Genomic DNA, 19,706 nt, shown 5'->3' on the forward strand with positions numbered 1-19,706 from the left:
ATGTTGGCCAGGCTGGTCTTGAACTCCTGACCTCAGGTGATCTGCCTGCCTTGGCCCCCCAAAGTGCTGGGATTACAGGCATGAACCACTGTTCCCAGCTTTATAAACATTTCTGTTGGGCATATACCTAGGGGTGGAATTAGTGGGTCATCAGGTATAGTTATATTCAGCTTTAGTATATATTGGCACAGGTTTTCAAAGTGGTGGTTTGATATACACTTTCAGGAACAGTGTATGCGATTTCTGATTACTATATCCTTGTAAACTTTTGAATTTTTCTGTCTTTTTCACTTTCATTCTTTTTTTTTTTTTTTTTTTTGAGACGGAGTCTCGCTTTGTCACCCAGGCTGGAGTGCAGTGGCGTGAAATCGGCTCACTGCAAGCTCCGCCTCCCGGGTTCACGCCATTCTCCTGCCTCAGCCTCCGAGTAGTTGGGACTACAGGTCGCGCACCACCACGCCCGGCTAATTTTTTGTATTTTTAGTAGAGACGGGTTAGCCAGGATGGTCTCGATCTCCTGACCTTGTGATCCGCCCGCCTCGGCCTCCCAAAGTGCTGGGATTACAGGCGTGAGCCACCGCGCCCGGCTTCACTTTCATTCTTAACAGATGTGTAGTGCTATCACATCATGGTTTTAATTTGAATTTCCCTAAAGACTAATGAAATTGGGTACTTTGACATATGTTTAGATATCTCTTTTGCGAATTGCTTTTTCATATAATTAGCCCACTTCTGTTGTTTTATTTTTAAAATGATTTATAGGAGTTCTTTATGTATGCTAATACAAGCCCTTTATTTGATATACATATTGCATCTTCTTTCTTTCTGTACATTACCTTTTCACTCTATTAATAGTTTCTTTTGAGGAGCACAAGTTCTTAATATAGTTCAGCTTATTAAAAATTTCCATTTGTGTGCATGTGTGTGTCCTATTTAAGAAAATTTTTCCAATTCCAAGGTTATGATGATGTTACCCTATTTTGTTCTAACATTTTCATTGTTCCTGTCATATGTAGATCTGTAATTCATCTGGAATTATTTTTGGGTGTGATAGTGTGAGCTATGAGCCAGCAGCATGTACTAAAAAGAGTATTCTCGTCTGGTGTCACTTTTGTTATAAATCAGGTGGATATATAAATATGTGTGGATCTGAGTCCATTGGTGTGTCCATACTTGCCTCAATCTCACGTTCTAGTGATTGAAACTTTGTAATAGGTCTTGGTATCTGGTAGTTCAAAAACTTTCAGCTTTAATGTTATTCAAGATTGCCTTTTTTTTTTTTTTTGCATTTTCATGTAAGTTTTAGAATTAGTTTATCAGTACACACACACACACACACACACATACACATACACAAATCAGCTGAAATTTGAAAGGATTGTGCAGTTTTTTTCACATCAGTTTGGGGATAATTGATACTTTTGCTGTGCAGCAGTAGTTTTAAATTCAGTCTTGACATCTTCACTTCTTTTTTTCCCTTCACTTTTTCTTTCACTTATCTTGTAAGCCTGGCTTAATTCATCTGATCCATTTTCTTTAATTATGTCTCCAGACTTTTTAAGAAAATCAAATAACATTTTGATTGACTCTCTTGTTTAAGATCTTGATGCTGCCATACTTATTTTTGAATTATTTCCTTCCCTTTTCCTACAGCAATTGTTCCAATCTTTACAGCACTCAAGCAACATATTGTCTTATTGCCAGTCCTAACCCTGTTCTTAGAAGACCTATGTGTAGAGATATCTGGAAAGCAGTTATAAATTTGGACCTAAACCTTGAGAAATGTTGATACTAAAGACACAGATTTTGGAGTCATTAGATAACATGGTTCTTAAAGCTATAGATATGGGTGAGCTTACTCAAATAGGAAGTACATGAAGTAGGAAGAGAAGAAGAGAGCTTAGAGTATAATCCTGAGGGACAGTCGTATTTAAAGGTTGGGCTGAGAAGAAGCTAGCATGTGACTAATAGGAGGACACATAAATTAGCGGAGAACCAGGAAGGAGAGATGTACCGAAAACCAAAGGAAAAGAAAATTTCAAGATGTAGGGAATGAGCCAGGCGTGGTGGCATGCACCTGTAGTCCCAGCTACTTGGAGGCTGGAGTGGAGGATTGCTTGAGTCCAGGAATTTGAGGCTCCAGTGAGCTGTGATTGTGCTGCTGCATACTGGCCTGGGTGACAGGGAATGGTCAACAGGGTTAAATGATGCCTGGAGGACAAGAACACACTAACAGAAAGCAGACCAGTAGATTTGGCTAGTAACATCAGCAAGGTTGGTAGGAGCTTGTAATGAGTGGAGTCAAGGTAGTGAGTAGACATTAATCTCTCAAGCACATTGATTGGAAATGGTAAGGCAGAAGGTAGTGCAGCTGAAAGAGACGGTGAGACATCATTCTCTGATATTTGTCACCCAGAATCAACTTGTGCAAAGCCAAGTACCTCATCCTGCTTTATCTGCCATTTGTCTGCTTTCTAGTTTCAGTGAGTAGAATCACCCTTTGCCTAGTTATAGAAGCTGGAAACCTTGTACTCTTCTTTGACTTCTCCCTTACCTCTCCTCCCATCTGTACCCCTACTCAATCCCCCATTTCAATGGTAACCAGAGACGTTTGATTTTTTCTCAGTAATGTGTTTCATCATTCCCTCTGTTGACCTCTTCTGCAGCTTCTTAGGTTGGGATCTCCTGTTTCTCCTTGATAGTGCAATGGCCCTCTTACTGGTCTTTAAAGTCTTCTTGTTTCCCCTCATCCATTCTTCATACTGCCCCACTCATCTTTGTAAAACATGGTTCCCATCATGTCTTTCCACTTCTTAAAAATGTCAGTTGCCTTCCCACTGCCTGCTATATATAGTATACTGAATACTCATTAAATGAGTACTGGTTATGTGTCAGGCATTATACTAGGCACTAGAGGTACAATGATGAACAAGATAGACATGGGCCCTGCTGCCATCTAGTGTAATGGAATATAAGGCTTTTTATGGTTTGGGTACCAGCTTATCTTTCTAGGGTCATCTCCAGCTTCTGCTTATATCCTCCAGACATTTTGGACTACTACTTTTCCCATGGACAAAATCTGTATTGTGAAATCACTGAGTCTTTCTGTGCTGTTTCCAACCCGAATGCCTTTCTGCTGTCTGCTTGTCATATTTTTTTATAGTAGACTATTTATAGTCAGATGGTGTTTGTTTTCTTCAAATGAGCCATTGGCTGTTAGTTAACTGCTAAATCATCTGTAAAAGCTTGATTTTTAAGAAATATTCTATAGCTAACAGTAATCTGCATAACGGCTTCTGCTTCTTCCTGCTACAAGAAAGAAGTTTTTGGGGTGACTTCTTTGTAGAAAGAAATAGCTATCTAGAATTTAATACTAATAATTCTGTATGGTGCCTTTCTGGTCAATAAGAATGCATGGAATGGAGGTGAAAGGCAGAAATAAGCACTTGTGTGCTCTGGAGAAACCCATTAATACCTGTCTTATTTCATAGAGTATTTGGATTTTGAATGTATTGATTTATCTTCTTCCAATTTAGACTGATGATGAAGATGAGTCTTTTGTTCTTGAGGATCCTACATTGTTAAACATTGATACTATTGATTCTCACTCCTATGATACTTCATCTGTGGCAAGCTCAGATAGTGGTGACAGGACCAACTTAAAGAGGTAGGTATTCATGTAAATCATACTTGCTTACAATTGAAGTATTTAATTGTTTCAAATGTAAATATTGTACTCTATTGTACTTTTTAAAGTACAATATGGTCTGTTGAAGCCTTGCATAGGAAGTAGAAGGGATATAATATCTTGAAGATTTTGGCACCATTAAGGAAGAAGGTAAAAGGGTAGGTGCTATGACCACTTCGGTAGGAAGCCATAATGATAGCCAGGGACTCCTGGAAGCAGGAGAGCCCTTGGAGGAAGTACAGATTAAACCTGGCACAGTGTCTGTGGTGGAAACATGCAGCTTGGTTCACTACCCTTCTGTTCTGCGCACCCTCCCGCACCTCCCTGTCACCTGCATTCTCTAAGATCGGCCTTCATTCTCTTGGAGTGGGTTCAGAGAATCACAAAGATGATTAAAATTTCAGGAAGAAGACTTCTAAACCTAAATAACTTAAATTTGGGCTGCTTTTCACCTTCCAATTCTTGGAGAGAATATGAAAAGGAAAGAGAAGTGGAGAAATCGTAAATACATTATTGAAGTCATGTGTAACTTTAATATTGATAAAGTGATCTGTTTTTCTTCTTCAATTTTGCCGGTGTCAGTGCTCTTTTCTTTAGGTTATCTCTTATGGGATAGGGGACGTTGCTGAACAGGACGTTATGTTAACCTGTTCAGCAATGTGTCCTTCAAATAGATAACTTAAATGTTTTTGATGATCTGGTTACTACCTGCTTAAAAGATACGGTGTCATTGGCCAGGCGTGGTCTCTCACGCCTGTAATCCCAGCACTTTGGGAGGCTGAGGCAGGCGGATCACGAGGTCAGGAGATCAGGACCATCCTGGCTAGTACGGTGAAACCCCGTCTCTACTAAAAATTCAAAAAATTAGCTGGGTGTTGAGGCAGGTGCTTGTAGTCCCAGCTACTCGACGGGAGGCTGAGATAGGAGAATGGCATGAATCTGGGAGGCAGAGCTTGCAGTGAGCCAAGATCGCGCCACTGCACTCCATCCTGGGTGACAGAGGGAGACTCCATCTCTAAATAAATAAATAAATAAATAAAAAGATATGGTGTCAGCTTGTCACCTACAAGATTAAGTCAGAACTCCTCTGCATGGCCTCAGTCTGGGCCATGCTTACTGTTTTGACCTAATCTCTAAGCGCTCGTACTTCAGCCCTCCTAGTCCATACTTTTTGTGTGTGTATACCCCAGACACACTGCACACCTTTACATCTTCATATTTCTGCCCATGCTTTTTGCCTGACAAACTCCTAGTCATCCATTAAGGTCAAATTAGTCATCTTCTCTTTTCTATAGCTATCCTTAATGTCCCCCAAATAAACAGAATTAAACTGTTTTTCATTTGCATTTATATGGCACTTAATTCATATTTCTAGTGTAACATTCATTCTTTAGAGTTACTTCTCAGCCTCTCTAAGCTGTGAGATCCTTGACAGTAGTAACTGTGACTTTCTTATTTTTGTATTCCCAGAGCATACTTCTAGTCATACAGAGTAGGTGCTCAGTAATGTTGGGTAAAAGTTTAAAAGTTACTTTTTATATGAGGATGAGTAGAAGGGGGATTTGAGGAAGTGGTTGAAGAATGAGAGGATGGTCATAGGAGGAGCAGCAGCGCAGGAAAGGTGAGCAAGGGTAAGAAGGCAGTAGGGTAATGTAGACTTGCAGGCCGGAGGAGTGCTCTGTAGTCAGGCTTCTGGAGAACATGAGAACCTACTGTCGCATTTCCTAAGGTGGGCATGGAGCAGTTTGAATTGTGAGAAAGGAATGGTGATTTGATTCATTTTCCTGCTTGTGCTTCTTTGAGGTTCAAGGCGGGTTTAATACATTTTAAGGTGAGATTGTTAGATACTTCATACATCTTTTAAAAACAGATCTAACAAGTAACATACAATGTTGTCTTCTGCTTTTTGTGCGTGTGTGTTTTCTTTCAAAGCATTGGGACCTCGCCTTTTCACTTTTTTTGTCTGTTTTTAAATGTTTTTCTTTATTTTTAGGAAGAAGAAATTACCTGATTCTTTTTCACTCCATGGATCAGTTATGCGCCATTCACTTTTGAAGGGAATTTCTGCCCAGATAGTGTCTGCAGCTGTAAGTATTTTGTTTTTTTTCCCTCAACTTTGTAACCTACAATGGCATAATAAAGTAGGAATGAGCATAAAACAAAATACAGCACTTCTCTTGGCCCGAGGCTTAAGAAAAATAGAATCTGGCTTTCATGGTTTTTGTGTGACATGGCTACACGTCTTGACATAGAAATTAGTGCAGCCATGAAAATAAAGTTCTGCTCAGAGTCTAGGCTGTGCCTAAATGAAATATGGCAGCAAGCCGAAAATAAATACTGTCTTTTCTTTAAATTCCTTTTCTGTTTAGTTGCCATCTTGTGTATTTGTTGAGATTCTGTGCTTGTTTTTTTTTTTTTTTTTCACTCTTTTCATATGGGGAAATGATCAGAATCTTTTACAACTTGAATGATTTTTTTATAATTCACAAAAGTATTTTCATGCCCCTTATTTCTTTTATTCTTACAACTTGGAAAGTAGGTAAAGCTGTTTTCTATTTTACAAATGAGAAGATAGGCCCAGAAAGGTGATAGTAACTTGTCTTAGATCATTCTGTTAGGAGGTAGCAAGGCATTTATTCAAAACTGGGGTTTCTGGCTTCAAGTGTAGTGCCTCTGTTGTGAACTGGAGGTGGCACTGGTGAATGTGGCGAATGTGTGAAATGGCTGGAACAGAATATTTGTGGCCTTTTTTGAAAATTATGTAGAGCACTGGGTTAACGTAAACAGTATTTAACGGTCCATAGATGGCAGACTTTTCGTTTGACACTATCAGACTTTTCTTTTGACCTCACAGCCGGTAGTTTTATGTAGTCTTTCAGTTTTGGTTTTCTGAATACAATGTATAGATTCTATATATAATGATAATGACAGATTTATACTCCAGGAAGTTTGATGTGTTTTTATGTTCTTTTTGGGGCATTTAATCGGCATTTTGCATATCCAAGTTGGACAAGAAATAAAAGTTTGGATTTTTCACGAGGGTGAGAGATTGATACAGAATTACAAGATACCACAATTGCATTTCAATTTTCAGGTTTATCAGAAAAAGCCCTTAGTGCAAATACCAAAAAAAAAAAAGTATTTACTATTACAGTTGGTGTATCCTGACCTAGCTCATATATCATGAAGTAAATTTAAATAGAGAGATGCTCAACAAGCAATGGAGGAAACCTGGGCAATTGTTTTTCCTCTTTTAGGTGGAGAGTAACTCATATTTGCTAGAATGGGAACCACCTGTTGAGGATTACATTTCCATGACGTTTTCTGAATTTAATCCTTATGTAGGTGATGAAATTCATTCCTTTCAAAATCAAGATGAACCAGAACAGTCATTTGACCCACCTGTGCAGTTTTAAAAATATTTTGAATATTGGAGACTGAGCTAAAACTCAGACTCTGAACAATGATTAGATAAATCTGTTATTTAAAAGGGTTTCTCCTTCCCCTTGAAGAGGAGGGGAAATTCTAATAAATCCCAGAGTGTTTGCATTCTGTTTTTATTTCATTGCTATGGCTGAGCTCCTTTGGTATGTTAAAATGAAAACTGCCTTTCCTGTGACAGTCATCATACGGTGCCTTCCTATTTTTGGATTACCAGCTCAATTTAAATTGCATGCTTTCCTGTGATGGTTGGTTTATTAACATGTAAAGCTAGTTATATTTTTGGATATTTCTTCCTGAATAATTGCTCAATAGCGCCTTCAACCATATGGTTAGTGATGTTATTAGGCCTGCTTTGGGCCTTGATCACAGTTTTGGGGTTCATGCATGGAAAACACTTAGGAGAGATGAAATTTTTGCAGTTCTGAAGCTTGTTTTTTAATTTGGGATCCTTTTCAAAGTCGTATGACATGTGACCATACTTTAAAATAATTCAAAGTAACTTTTTTTTTTTTAAGGATCTTTATTATTTTTACGATCAACTTTAAACTACTAGAGATAGCTTATTGTAGTGTTTTTTTCAAAATGCGTCCGCTGTATAACAATCTCCTAGGGTACTGATTAAATTGCAAATTCCTGGGGCTCACCCCAGACCTAAAGAATCCCAGACATACAGGCATCCCAGGTGATTCTCATGCATTTTAGCTTTTGAGACCCACTACCCTTAGATATTGCAACACCAGTACTAAAATTCTGTAATCTCTACAATGCTGCCAAATATCTGTGTTTTTTTAGCTTTTGAAGTCAGGCGACTTCTGATTTCATTATTCAGGCTCTATTTTGAATGTAGAATAGGCCTTCGAATAACATCATTTTGTTCAATGTCGTTTTGTTATAATGTTATTGAAGAAAAAAACAATTGGTTTAAGTTGTTTTGCTTAAAGTCACAGTTTTCAAGAACTTACTGACAACATTAAGTGAGGTCTTACTAGAGTTTATGACCTTTATCTGCTGTCCCATTTCTCTTTTTCCCTGTCTAGATGCAAATTAATCATTTATCAACTATGTATTACATGCTTCTTAATTGTCGAGCATTATGTTAGGCATGTTTGACACACAGATATATATATACACTCAAAGTTGGATAGATGCTGCTATATGCAAGCTCTTTGCTACTACAGTACTGTATCACTACAAACTCTTAGGGTTATTTAAAGCTATGTAAGCATAGAATTGATACTCTTCCATATTTATCTGATTCTTCACATTTAATTTGATCCTCAGGACAGCTCACTGAGGTAAATAGGGCAGTATTTGCTATTTCTTTGAACAGATGAGGAGACTAATATTCAGAAAAGTTAGGTGACTTTTTGAATGCCATGTAGTTACTGGTAGGGAGGTGGGACTAGCACTTCTTTATGTTTTAGTTTCTTATGCTTGAGAACTGACTTAATATACCCTGTTGGGGTTTATTTAGAGGTTATTGGGTAATTGCTAGATAGGAAAGTCCTACTTAGTAGTAGAAACATCTTTAGCATGTTTACTTTTCTCAAATCTTTATGTACTCCTACTGTTTTGACCCCATAGTACTTATAGTTTATTCAAGTACAGAAAATGGAACATCTTTCCTCTTTTTCCTTTGCATTTCCATTATAATCAGTACCCTCCCTGAGGCATCTTACTTCGTAAAGGCACTTATATACTTAGTAAAATAAAGCAATCCTCTTTCATGCCCTTTGTATTTTGTTGGTATATATAGCTTTTGTGATTTCTCTTAGATGGGGGCAAAAATAAAGGTTCCACCTCTAATCGAAATTGATTTGGACCAAAGTGTCTGGAAAGCAAGAGCCTTATACAATTTTCTGTTTTAAAAGTGAGAATATTTTTCAAATACTTTCTTTAAAATTTCATTTAGGACAAAGTAGATGCTGGCTTGCCTACAGCAATTGTAAGTATACTTGAACTTTTTAAAGGTAAGCTTTTTATTTGATTGGGTTTTCTTAGATTTATTATTACATGGTTCAAAATATTACGTAAATTATTATGGTAATAAATTCATAAGTCATTTTACTACCAGTAATCAGGCTTAACATTTGTCCATGTTGGGTGCTTTCTTTTTTCCTAATTTTTTACTTTTTAGGGTTTTGTTTGAGAAGCAGATAATGGAGTAATACTAGCCTTCTCCAGGTTTGTTTGTGGTACCACCCTGCCCAAGTAAATTTACTTCTTCTGTGATTTGGCTCCCCTTCCATAAGGAGTGGAAAGCATCATTTGATAGGATCACTTTGTGGTAAATAGCACATTTAATAGCTCTGGATTGCGTTGGCAGGCTTGCCAAATAGAACTCTGCTGCAGTATTGTAGAGAACTAGGGGATATTGAAAACATACTGGTTCTCTCTCTTCTTGTCGTCCTCCAGTGCCTTTTTAGCTTTCCTTTTAGTCAGTCTTTGGTAAGGAAGTGGGTGAGTTTTCAACACTTTGGATGCCTTTAGGCTCCTGTGGATAAACTAGAGAATTGTGTTCTCATCTCTTCCCCAGGCCTTGTAGGAAGCTCTTGGTTGGGTAGCATAAGTGCCTCTTACTTTGCCTGGACCCCTGATTTTTTATTTGAAAGTTGCTTTAGAGGAAGCTAAGTGGCATGTTATTGCCTATAATGTTGAACATATGATATTTTGATAGTGTTACTTCTAGAGTAAATTTAGAGGGATTCTCAGAAATAAAATGTCCTGAGTTTCATTTCCCGTTTTGCCTCCTGGATGAAATTCTTCTTATTTACAATAGTTTGTATGTCATCTGGTGCCTAGAGGAAGGAAGACCAACAAATTCAACTCTGATTATTTCAAGATTCTTAATGTAGTATCTTAAAATGTAATCTTCCCTTTTGTTTTCAGGCAGTGTCCAGTCTGATAGCAGTGGGTACATCTCATGGATTGGCTTTAATATTTGGTAAATTTTTTAAGTGCTTTCCTGCTTTTAAATATTGTCCTTTTGGGTTTTATAATGTCCTTTAATCACAGTTTATATAGTGTACTTGATCTTCTTGAACAAAACCAGAAAAACTTGAAAAGTAGCAGTCAGTATTTTTATAGCTAAAAATTATTTGAGTCACAGCTTTGTTTTGCTGCTTATTGCAAGTTTGTTTTCTTCTTCATGAATTTATAAACTGTCATATCTATTGATCTCTCTGCAAACCTAGACACAAAGAATAAAGTTGAGGGGAACCTTGGGTTATCATCTTGTCTGCTTCCAGTTGTTGGTGGTGGGAATTTTTGATTCTGAATCACGTTCCCGTAATGGGTATTCTAAAAGATCTTCCGGAAAACAGGCTTTCTCAGTAATTTTCAGGAGCTCTCACTGACAATAAGCTTTTTTAAAAATTTCCAATGTAAATTGCTCTAAACCGAAATTTTTTTGGCCTGTAATCACATTGCTTTCTTGGTTGAAAGAGGACTAGTTTTATTTGTATAGTAGCAGATAGTTGTATTTTCTCATTTTTTTCTACCTGAGACTAAATGACTATAGTTTCATTAAACCTTCTTTGTTTTTGAATTCAATGTATGAATAGAATATTTTGTTCTTTTTAAATTAAAAAACTATTAGATTTTTGTGGCCGGACACGGTGGCTCATGCCTGTAATTCTAGCACTTTGGGAGGCTGAGGCAGGTGGATCATCTGAGGTCAGGAGTTCGAGACCAGCCTGGCCAACATGGTGAAACCCTGTGTCTACTGAAAAAAATTAACTGGGTGTGGTGGCGGATGCCTGTAATCCCAGCTACTCGGGAGGCTGAGGCAGGAGAATCGCATGAACCCAGGAGGCTGAGGTTGCAGTGAGCCGAGATTGTGCCACTGTGCTCCAGCCTGGGCAACAGAGTGAGACTCCGTCTCAAAATAAATAAATAAATAAAAAATAAAAAACTGTTAGTTTTTTTGAGGGGTCATTTTTAGTGTTCTCTTCTGGATATTAAGTTGTTTCATCTCCCTTAAATGAAAGACTTGATGACACTGTATTTAGTAAGGAATCTACAGACTATTTTATATGGATTACCTGAGAATTCTTAATAGCAGAACCACAATTTGACTTCTGTGGGGCCTTGCATCCTTATTTACTGTATAAGTGGATAACTAGTTATTTTCTGTTGGTTTTGAATGATTTGACTTACTATTATGAATTTTGTATTATGACAAAAGCTTTTTAAAATGTAATTGTAAAACCTAGTCTTTTCAAAGGCAATTGAGTTAGATAATAGAGTTTTATTATTTGGGGACCAGAAGAGTAGAAACAAAATTATAATTCCCTTGAAGGAATTTAGAATTGGTTGAAAAAGACTTAAAACCTAGATAGTTGATATATATTCATAGTAGAAAATATAGATGAGCAAAAAGTTGAAGATATACCAAATCCTGCCATCCAGGAATAATCCCTAACATTTTTTGTATGTAACCTTTTAGTCTTTTTCTTCTGTACTTGTATATATGTATCTATACATCCTCAAATGGGATCATGTCAATTTGTAAACTGCTTTTCATGATAATGAATATCTTTCCATGAAGTTATATATTTTGTCTGTAACATTTTTAATGGCTACATAGTATTCTATTAAATGGATTCTTCCTAATTTACTTAATCATTTCCTACTATAAGACATTTAAGTTGTTTGTAAACGTATAGTACTGTGATGAACATCTTTGTTACTACATTTCTGTGTCCATGATTACTTTTTTAGGACAGATATTCCTAAAAGTGGAATTGCTTGGATTAGGAGATGAACATTAAGAATTTTGATATGTATTATCTAATGGCCCTCTAGAAAAGTTCTATCAGCCTTCTCTCCTATCAGGTGTTCAGAATGGTGGTCTTCCTGTGGGGCATAATTAATGTTAGATAAATAGAATTTTGGGAAAGAATCTTAGTCATTTAGTTCAGTCCCCTTATTTTACTTCTGAGGCTGTTGAGGACCAGAGAGGTTAAGTGACATGCACAGAGCCAAGTTCAGCCAAGTTCATTGAGGAATGCTGAATCCTATATAAGTGTATTTCCACTGTTCTAAGCAATTCTGCTATCCTGAGAGAAAAGGAGGCCAATTCTAAGATAAGAAGAAAAGAATAAAAGAACTAAGGTGAAGGAGAATAGATTATAATGCATATATTTGTCAGCAAATTGCATGTTAATTTTTTGTTCCCACTTACCAGTACTCATTTCTCACCTCTATCTGCTTTAACATCCTTTTCTTGTCAATGTTATAAGAATATGTGACTGCTTATAATCAAACTCAAGTATAGCTTACTGCAAACAAATTAAAATGAATACTTTACAAACAAAAACTAACAGAGGAAAAGACAACATTGTCTTTTGATACTGTCTTTAATTTCCTTGGGCCTGGTTCCTGATTTTTTTTTTTTTTTTTTTTTTTAAAGACCCAGCAGCTTTCCTGTAGATATGAGAAAATAATAATCTTTCATTACAGTCTCATGGAAAAGAAAGTATGTCAAAGTGAACATTTTGAGAAAGAATCATAATATTCTGGTTGTGCTTTGGGTATTAATAGTGTGGCTAATAAATTTTACTCATTACTGTTTATAGGAATCAGATGTTTGGACAATGTGTTTTAACAAATAGATTAAAGTATGCTTGAAAGCCTGGGAACAAATGGCAGAGTAATAATACTATAAAGTGTCTAGAGGCCTGGGTTAGATCTCATCTCTGTTAAACATCTGTATTGATCATAGGAGAAAGTGTAACAGGAAGAGCTATACTTGTTTAAGTACTATATGTTTCTCTTTGAAACAGAGGCCCAGGTCATTAAGATAGAAACTATTATAAGTTTCTTGAAGACTAATGTTTATTGCCTCTTCTTAAGTAATTATAGGCATATAGCTTTTTAAAAAATATGTTGGTACTTACCTTATACAGAGTCTCAAAAGTTCAAATCTTAATAAAGATGTTTCCCCTTCCCAGGGGGCCTTAGTTTTCCTCTTTTTTTTTGGTTGTTAGTGTACTTTAGTAGATTATCTTTTTGAAATTGTTTTTGTATTTATCTCACTTAAACATGGATTTACTTACTTTGCTATAATGAGAGTATTATGGATTTTTTTTTCCCATAACCATAGCTGAGCATAATCATAAATGCTAGAGACGTCACTTAATCACATTTAGTATCATTCCCACAGATAACTAAAGCTTGTCACGTATATTCTTGAAATTTTTTACCTGCCTTTTCTTCGAACTTTTGAACTGATTTCTTGCTTTTGTTTCTCTCTCTTGATCTTTTCTTCATGGATTCAAAAGGAAAAGGTATAGTAAGTAATTTTAGTTTGCATGAATGATTTCTTTTCTTTTGGCTTTTTTAATGTTAGAAGAATGCTACCAATTATAGTCAGTGTCCTCTTGTGAAATGCTTATTGGAAAAAAACCAGCTAATTGAAAAATTAGTTAAGCAGGAAATTGTGAAAAACTATAAGTATATATATACCTTCAATGTTTTAACTGAAAATACATAAATTTTCATTTATCCTTGATCTTTTGTTGTAGTCCCAAACTTTTTCTTTGAGTTTGTATTTGCCCCTTGGAGTCCTGAAGTATCTTTTTTGGCATAAACTTTATCATTAATGGGTCATGCAAAATTTGCCATTTTAAGTTTTAAAAATGAGGTAAAAGCTTAAGCACCTGTGAATCAATCATTGCATGCAAAATCCTGTTATATTATGAACACCTTATTTTGTGACAGTTTTGTAAAGAAACTCATCTTTACCAAGTTTTTCTAAACCATCCATTTAATGTTCATGGAAACAACAGCTCTTTCTTTTTCACTCTGTTTCATTAGTTTATTTACTGTTTAAGTTTTAAAGTACCGTAACATTACAGTGGCATGAACAGGCTTGGGAATGAACACAGCTGACTCATAGTAAGCATCAGCATTCTGGAAGATATCCAACTAGCCATGGGGATTCAGTATGCCCTGGCTTCAGTCAGTAAGCCTTACAGAGGGAAGGAGAACTTGAATTCTGTGAGTTGGTTTGATGGAGGTCAGGTAAAAGTGCTTCTGTTGTTTTATGATCATTGATGAAAAATGTTTCCTGATTAGATCTTTTCTCCCTTGATCCTAGAGAATATTTTAGTGTGAATAAAGGATAAGAAAAGGCCAGATGTGGTGGCTCACGCTTGTAATCCCAGCACTTTGGGAGGCCAAGGTGGGCAGATCATTTGAAGTCAGGAGTTCAAGACCAGCCTGGCCAACATAGTGAAACCCGTCTCTACTAAAAATACAAAAATTAGCCAGGTGTGGTGACATATGCCTGTAATCCCAGCTACTTGGGAGACTGAGGCAAGAGAATTGCTTGAACACAGGAGGCGGAGGCTGCAGTGAACTGAGATGGTGCCAGCCTGGGTGACTGTCAAAAAAAAAAAGGATAAGAAAAGAGTAGCATTAAAGAATAGTGAATATTGGCCAATAAAGGTAGAGTTCCACACACACAATTAAATTGGATTCCTGCTAGGATGTAGGTATTTCCTTCTTCGATAGTCTTTAGAACTAATTAAAACTAATTGAGGGTAAAGAAATAGAAGATTGGGCTAATTTTGGTATATGGAAAGAGTTAACAGAAATTCTTGAAGTATGTTCAAATTTAGATTTTAGGGCTATTACAGACTTTGTACATTATTTGAGACTTTTCTTTGCTATTCAGCATGTTATTCTTAAGTCCAGAATATGCTGAGGAGATCTACTCTAAGCAAAGTGTACTTTGAAAGACATACTAATAAAAGATACAGATATAATTCAGGGCAATGCTAAATAGATGTGCTGTTTGTGATATTTGGCCTTCAAGTTATCTAAATTAATTGGTAAGCTATATTACTGTCATAAACAATAATTCCTTGCATTTGTGCCATTTGATGATTTTCTAATTTTTCATAGGCAAAACTCTTTGTCGACTCAGTGAAGTTTGTAAGAAAGGTGATAGTCTCATTTCATATTTCTTGCCAGGGTAACCATTATTAAGACCCACTGCAATTTTTTTAAAACACAAATTTGACAGTACTAATCAAAGATACCTTTATATGACTTTGAAATGAAATTAGATATACTGTTAATTTAATAACTTTTTCCAACTGTAAACAAAGGAGACTTCAGAGAGGAGGAGGAGAAAAGAATTTTTCCTTCTAAATTCATGAAATGAAGAGTAATCTGGAGTGGCTCTCATTTTCACCTTCTGTCCAGGTCATTTTGTTCTTTACATGTATCCATGGAATTTAAGTGTTTTGAAGAGGTTTTATGTTTATTTTGCTCAAATACCATTTCCCAGAATTGTCCAGAATTTTCTGGACTACAGAATGTTTAGTTACTCTAGCAGGAGAAACCTCTTCAATAAGACTGCTTTCTTCTTTCCACAGAAAGTCTACCTTTTCTGAATTTAGTCTAGATTATATAACAGCAAGTTTGTTAAAATGGTACTATAAGGATAGAATGTATGAAGAGGAGTGGCCGGCCACAGTGGCTCAGCCTGTAATCCCAGCACTTTGGGAGGTTGAGGTGGGCGGATCACGTAAGATCGGGAGTTCGAGACCAACCTGACTAACATGGAGAAACCCCGTCTCTACTAAAAGTACAAAATTAGCCGGGTGTGTTGACGCATGCCTGTAATCCCAGCTACTTGGAGGCTGAGGCAGGAGAATAGCTTGAACCCGGGAGGTGGAGGTGCTATGAGCTGAGATCATGCCATTGCACTCCAGCCTGGGCAACAAGAGTGAAACTCCATCTCAAAAAAAAAAACAAAACAAAAACGAATGTATGAAGATGGTAACAAGAGTTTGATAAATATCTTTATGGAGTCAAAGTAGATTACATTTGTTACACTGTCTATCATGTCTCTCACCATCCCTGCTGATTTTTTTAAATGTATATGTGAATGTAATCTATAGATTAGTTTGTGATGAGCACTTAATACTATTCAAGGGACACTGAATTGGTTCCTTGGTGCATTATCTTACTTTACTCATTTATTCCTCTTAGCAACACAGTGAGATAATGGGCATTTTCTACATTTTACAGATGAAGATAGGGAGGCTAAGTGAATTTAAGTAACATTCCTAAAATTACCAAGACATGCTGTAGTTGTAAGGCTCGTAACTATCTGTGGGGTAGGGGTGGAATTAAAATCCAGGTATCTGGTTTCATAGTCACGATACCTTCTAAAGGGACATTATAAAAACAACAAATACATTGTAAAAAATCAAGAAAAAAGTTGAGAATGTTTCCATTAACAGATTTGTGGGCTGTGAATTTAATCCATATTTCAGGAATGGCTAAGATTGATAATTTACTTCCCTGTCTTAGCTAGTTGATGGTATGTGGGAACAGCAGTCAGGAAGGCATGGTCATGTTTGGTTTTTAATCTGGAAGTTATGTCCTTTTCCTTCCCTCATTTCGTCCATTGCCACTCTTTTCTATTTCCTCTTCATGGTACCCTTACTCTCTTTGTTATCATATCCTCAGTTATCCTATTCATACTTCCTGTGCCTGAAATAGTCTGATATAAAGTTTAACATTTAACATTGTTAAATTAGAAAGTAGTAGTGAGCCGGGCGCGGTGGCTCAAGCCTGTAATCCCAGCACTTTGGGAGGCCGAGGCGGGTGGATCACGAGGTCAGGAGATCGAGACTATCCTGGCTAACATGGTGAAACCCCGTCTCTACCAAACATACAAAAAACTAGCTGGGCGTGGTGGCGGGCGCCTGTAGTCCCAGCTACTTGGGAGGCTGAGGCGGGAGAATGGCGTGAACCCGGGAGGCGGAGCTTGCAGTGAGCCCAGATCACGCCACTGCACTCCAACCTGAGAGACACAGCGAGACTCCATCTCAAAAAAAAAAAAAAAAAGAAAGTAGTAGTGAGAGTCTTTACGTATTGGTGAATCAGAACTCTGTGAAGTTTGGATCTCAAAGCAGGGGCTACAGAGGATCTTGGTAGTATGCTGCTTAGACATCGCTCTGTGCCTGGAAGGCAAGCGGCGCAAACTCCAGGGTATGAAATTTCATACCAACTCTTTCCTTGTCCTCTTACTTTCAGTCCATCTGTTAGCTATACATGTGACCCGGAGTAGAGGTATATATGGGATACTATTGCCCAACCATCATATCATGACAGTTTGCAAATTAAGATATGTGGAAAATCCACTAACTATACAGGGTGGCTCTGATGAAATAAGGATCATGCAAAACATTAAGTAGGTAGTTTTGGAAGAGCAAAATAAAATGTGATGTTATATTTAGAGTCAGGAAAATTATAGAATAAAGGGAAGTTTTATAATTTGGATTAAATCAAGGAAGGGTGAAAAAATTGTAAGGGGGAGAACAGTCAGGATGTATTGAAAAATATCTGTAGTTGTAAAACTCTAGATGTGAATAAAGACAGTAACTTTTAAAATACATCAGACCTTGTATATTTATGAGTTTTATTCCTTTTCAATGTTCACCTTGGAAAGCTAAAATCCAAAATGAGTGAAAAAAATCAAGTATGTTCTGTGTGCTATGTAGTTACACTCATTGTTTCAGAACTCCTTTTTGGGAAGGGGGGATTTCTATTTAAGTCTGTTTGTGAGCACAGAAAAATACTCTTACAGTATTCACTTTGAATGGACAAAAGGACTGACCTCATATTATTCCTTAGACCTGAGAATGAATGACTGTGTCTGATAACTAGATTTACTCTTATAGAAGGAGAATTGGCAAATGTGAAAGCTTTTCAGATGATTGTCAGATGCCTTCTAAGCACAAGGCATTAAGCAAGGTACTTTGGGAGTGTTAATTCAGCCATAATCTTAGCCCTCAGAGAGGTCATAGTGTAATAGGGAAAGTAAGACATACCCCCAAATTTGCATGTAGATAATTAAGGGAGGCACAAACAGTGCTGGGGAAGTTGAGAAAACTCCAGGTTGTGGAAATATGGTGTTTTTTGCTTTTTTCTAAATAATTATATTTTGTAGGCATGCCTTCTGACATTTAAATTTTTAAATTCATTGTTTTCAAGTGTGTATAATAATGAACTCTAGACAAAATAAACATTGCCTAGGAGAAACCCTAGAGAAATTTCTATTAATTATTAGATAGCAGAATTTAGTAAATATTTGAGTGCCTCCTGGAGAAATCAGAGGTGATTAAGGCAAGATCCTCGCCCTTATCAAACTTAATCTAATAGATATTTGAATTACTTGCTTTAGCTTTTTGTTGTTGTTTTTTGAGACAGAGTCTTGCTCTGTCGCCCAGGCTGGAATGCAGTGGCATGATCTCGGTTCACTGCAACCTTTGCCTCCTGGGTTCAAGTGATTCTCCTGCCTCAGCCTCCCGAGTAGCTGGAATTACAGGCGCCCACCACCACACCCAGCTATATTTTTTATATTAGTGGAGATGGGGTTTCACTGTGTTGGCCAGGCTGGTCTCGAACTCCTGACCTCAAGTGACCCTTCCTTCCTCAGCCTCCCAAAGTGCTGGGATTACAGGTGTGAGCCACCATGCCCAGCCACTTTTAGCATATCAAATTTTGATGTTTGAAATAATTTTCTGAAGTCGTTTAAATGTTTACTCTGTAATTTGCACTGTTAATTTGCTTAGTAAATTTTCTTTATGGATAATATAAATGTAAATTTCAGCCAAATTCTAAATTAAATTTCTTGAGTTTTGAAGTTTTGTAGTTATTTTAAAAGACGATGGTATTCCCCATAACTTTGCATCTTAAAAATAGCAAGAAATACAATTCTAGGATGAGACAGATGACGGTTTGTTTAAGGAGATACAGATTTCATATGGATTTTTTGGCTTATCGTTAGCATTTTATATTATGCTTTCTTGTAGATCTTTTTTTTTTTCTGTATTCTTTTTTATTTATTTTTTTTTTTGAGACCGAGTCTCACTCTGTTGTGCAGGCTAGAGTGCAGTGGTGTGATCTCAGCTGACTGCGACCTCTGCCTCCCGAGTGTAAGTGATTCTTGTGCCTCAGCCTCTCGAGTAGCTGGGCAGCCTCTTGAGTAGCTGGGACTACAGGCGTGAGTCACCATGCCCAGCTAATTTTTGTATTTTTAGTAGAGATGGGGTTTCACCATGTTGGCCAGGCTGGTCTCGAACTCCTGACCTCAGGTGATCCACTCACCTCGGCCTTCCAAAGTGCTGGGATTACAGGCATGAGCCACCACGCCGGCCTTTTTTTTTCTGTATAATTCAATGCCCAGCATCTGCTAGTTGCCCAGTAAATAGATTTAAAAATGAATGTGACTTCATTGTCTGCTGCTTTTGATTCTTGTCACTTCCCAAGTCTTTGAAAGCATGCCTGTACTAGATGTATTCACACTCTTGCGTTTCTTTCACTTGACTTTAAAAACTGCTTTCTTTAGATCAGAATCAAGCTTTGCGACTCTGTCTGGGTAGCACTAGTGTTGGAGGTCAGTATGGCGCTATCTCTGCCCTCAGTATCAACAATGATTGCTCAAGACTTCTTTGTGGCTTTGCTAAAGGACAGGTAAGATATGAACTTCCTTTAATTCATAAGACAATGTTAAAATAAGATCAATTTAAAAAAACTAATATCTTAG

At 37.0% G+C, this 19,706-nt stretch overlaps 1 protein-coding gene across 3 annotated transcripts in view; it reads left to right on the plus strand.

Moving 5' to 3' along the window:
- VPS8 (vacuolar protein sorting 8 homolog (S. cerevisiae)) overlaps window positions 1-19,706 on the plus strand; it is a 245,287-nt gene that overhangs the window by 17,897 nt on the left and 207,684 nt on the right. For 2 of the 3 annotated variants that reach the window (XM_011981866.1, XM_011981867.1), the window contains exons 4-9: window positions 3,537-3,667; window positions 5,682-5,775; window positions 9,045-9,077; window positions 10,022-10,076; window positions 13,417-13,422; window positions 19,509-19,633. In XM_011981866.1, coding sequence (XP_011837256.1) covers window positions 3,537-3,667; window positions 5,682-5,775; window positions 9,045-9,077; window positions 10,022-10,076; window positions 13,417-13,422; window positions 19,509-19,633 — 444 coding nt within the window. The remainder of the gene's footprint in view (window positions 1-3,536; window positions 3,668-5,681; window positions 5,776-9,044; window positions 9,078-10,021; window positions 10,077-13,416; window positions 13,423-19,508; window positions 19,634-19,706) is intronic. The other variant, XM_011981868.1, reaches the window with a different exon arrangement.

Source organism: Mandrillus leucophaeus, unplaced genomic scaffold, assembly GCF_000951045.1.
Source record: "Mandrillus leucophaeus isolate KB7577 unplaced genomic scaffold, Mleu.le_1.0 Scaffold231, whole genome shotgun sequence".
Taxonomy (NCBI): domain Eukaryota; kingdom Metazoa; phylum Chordata; class Mammalia; order Primates; family Cercopithecidae; genus Mandrillus; species Mandrillus leucophaeus.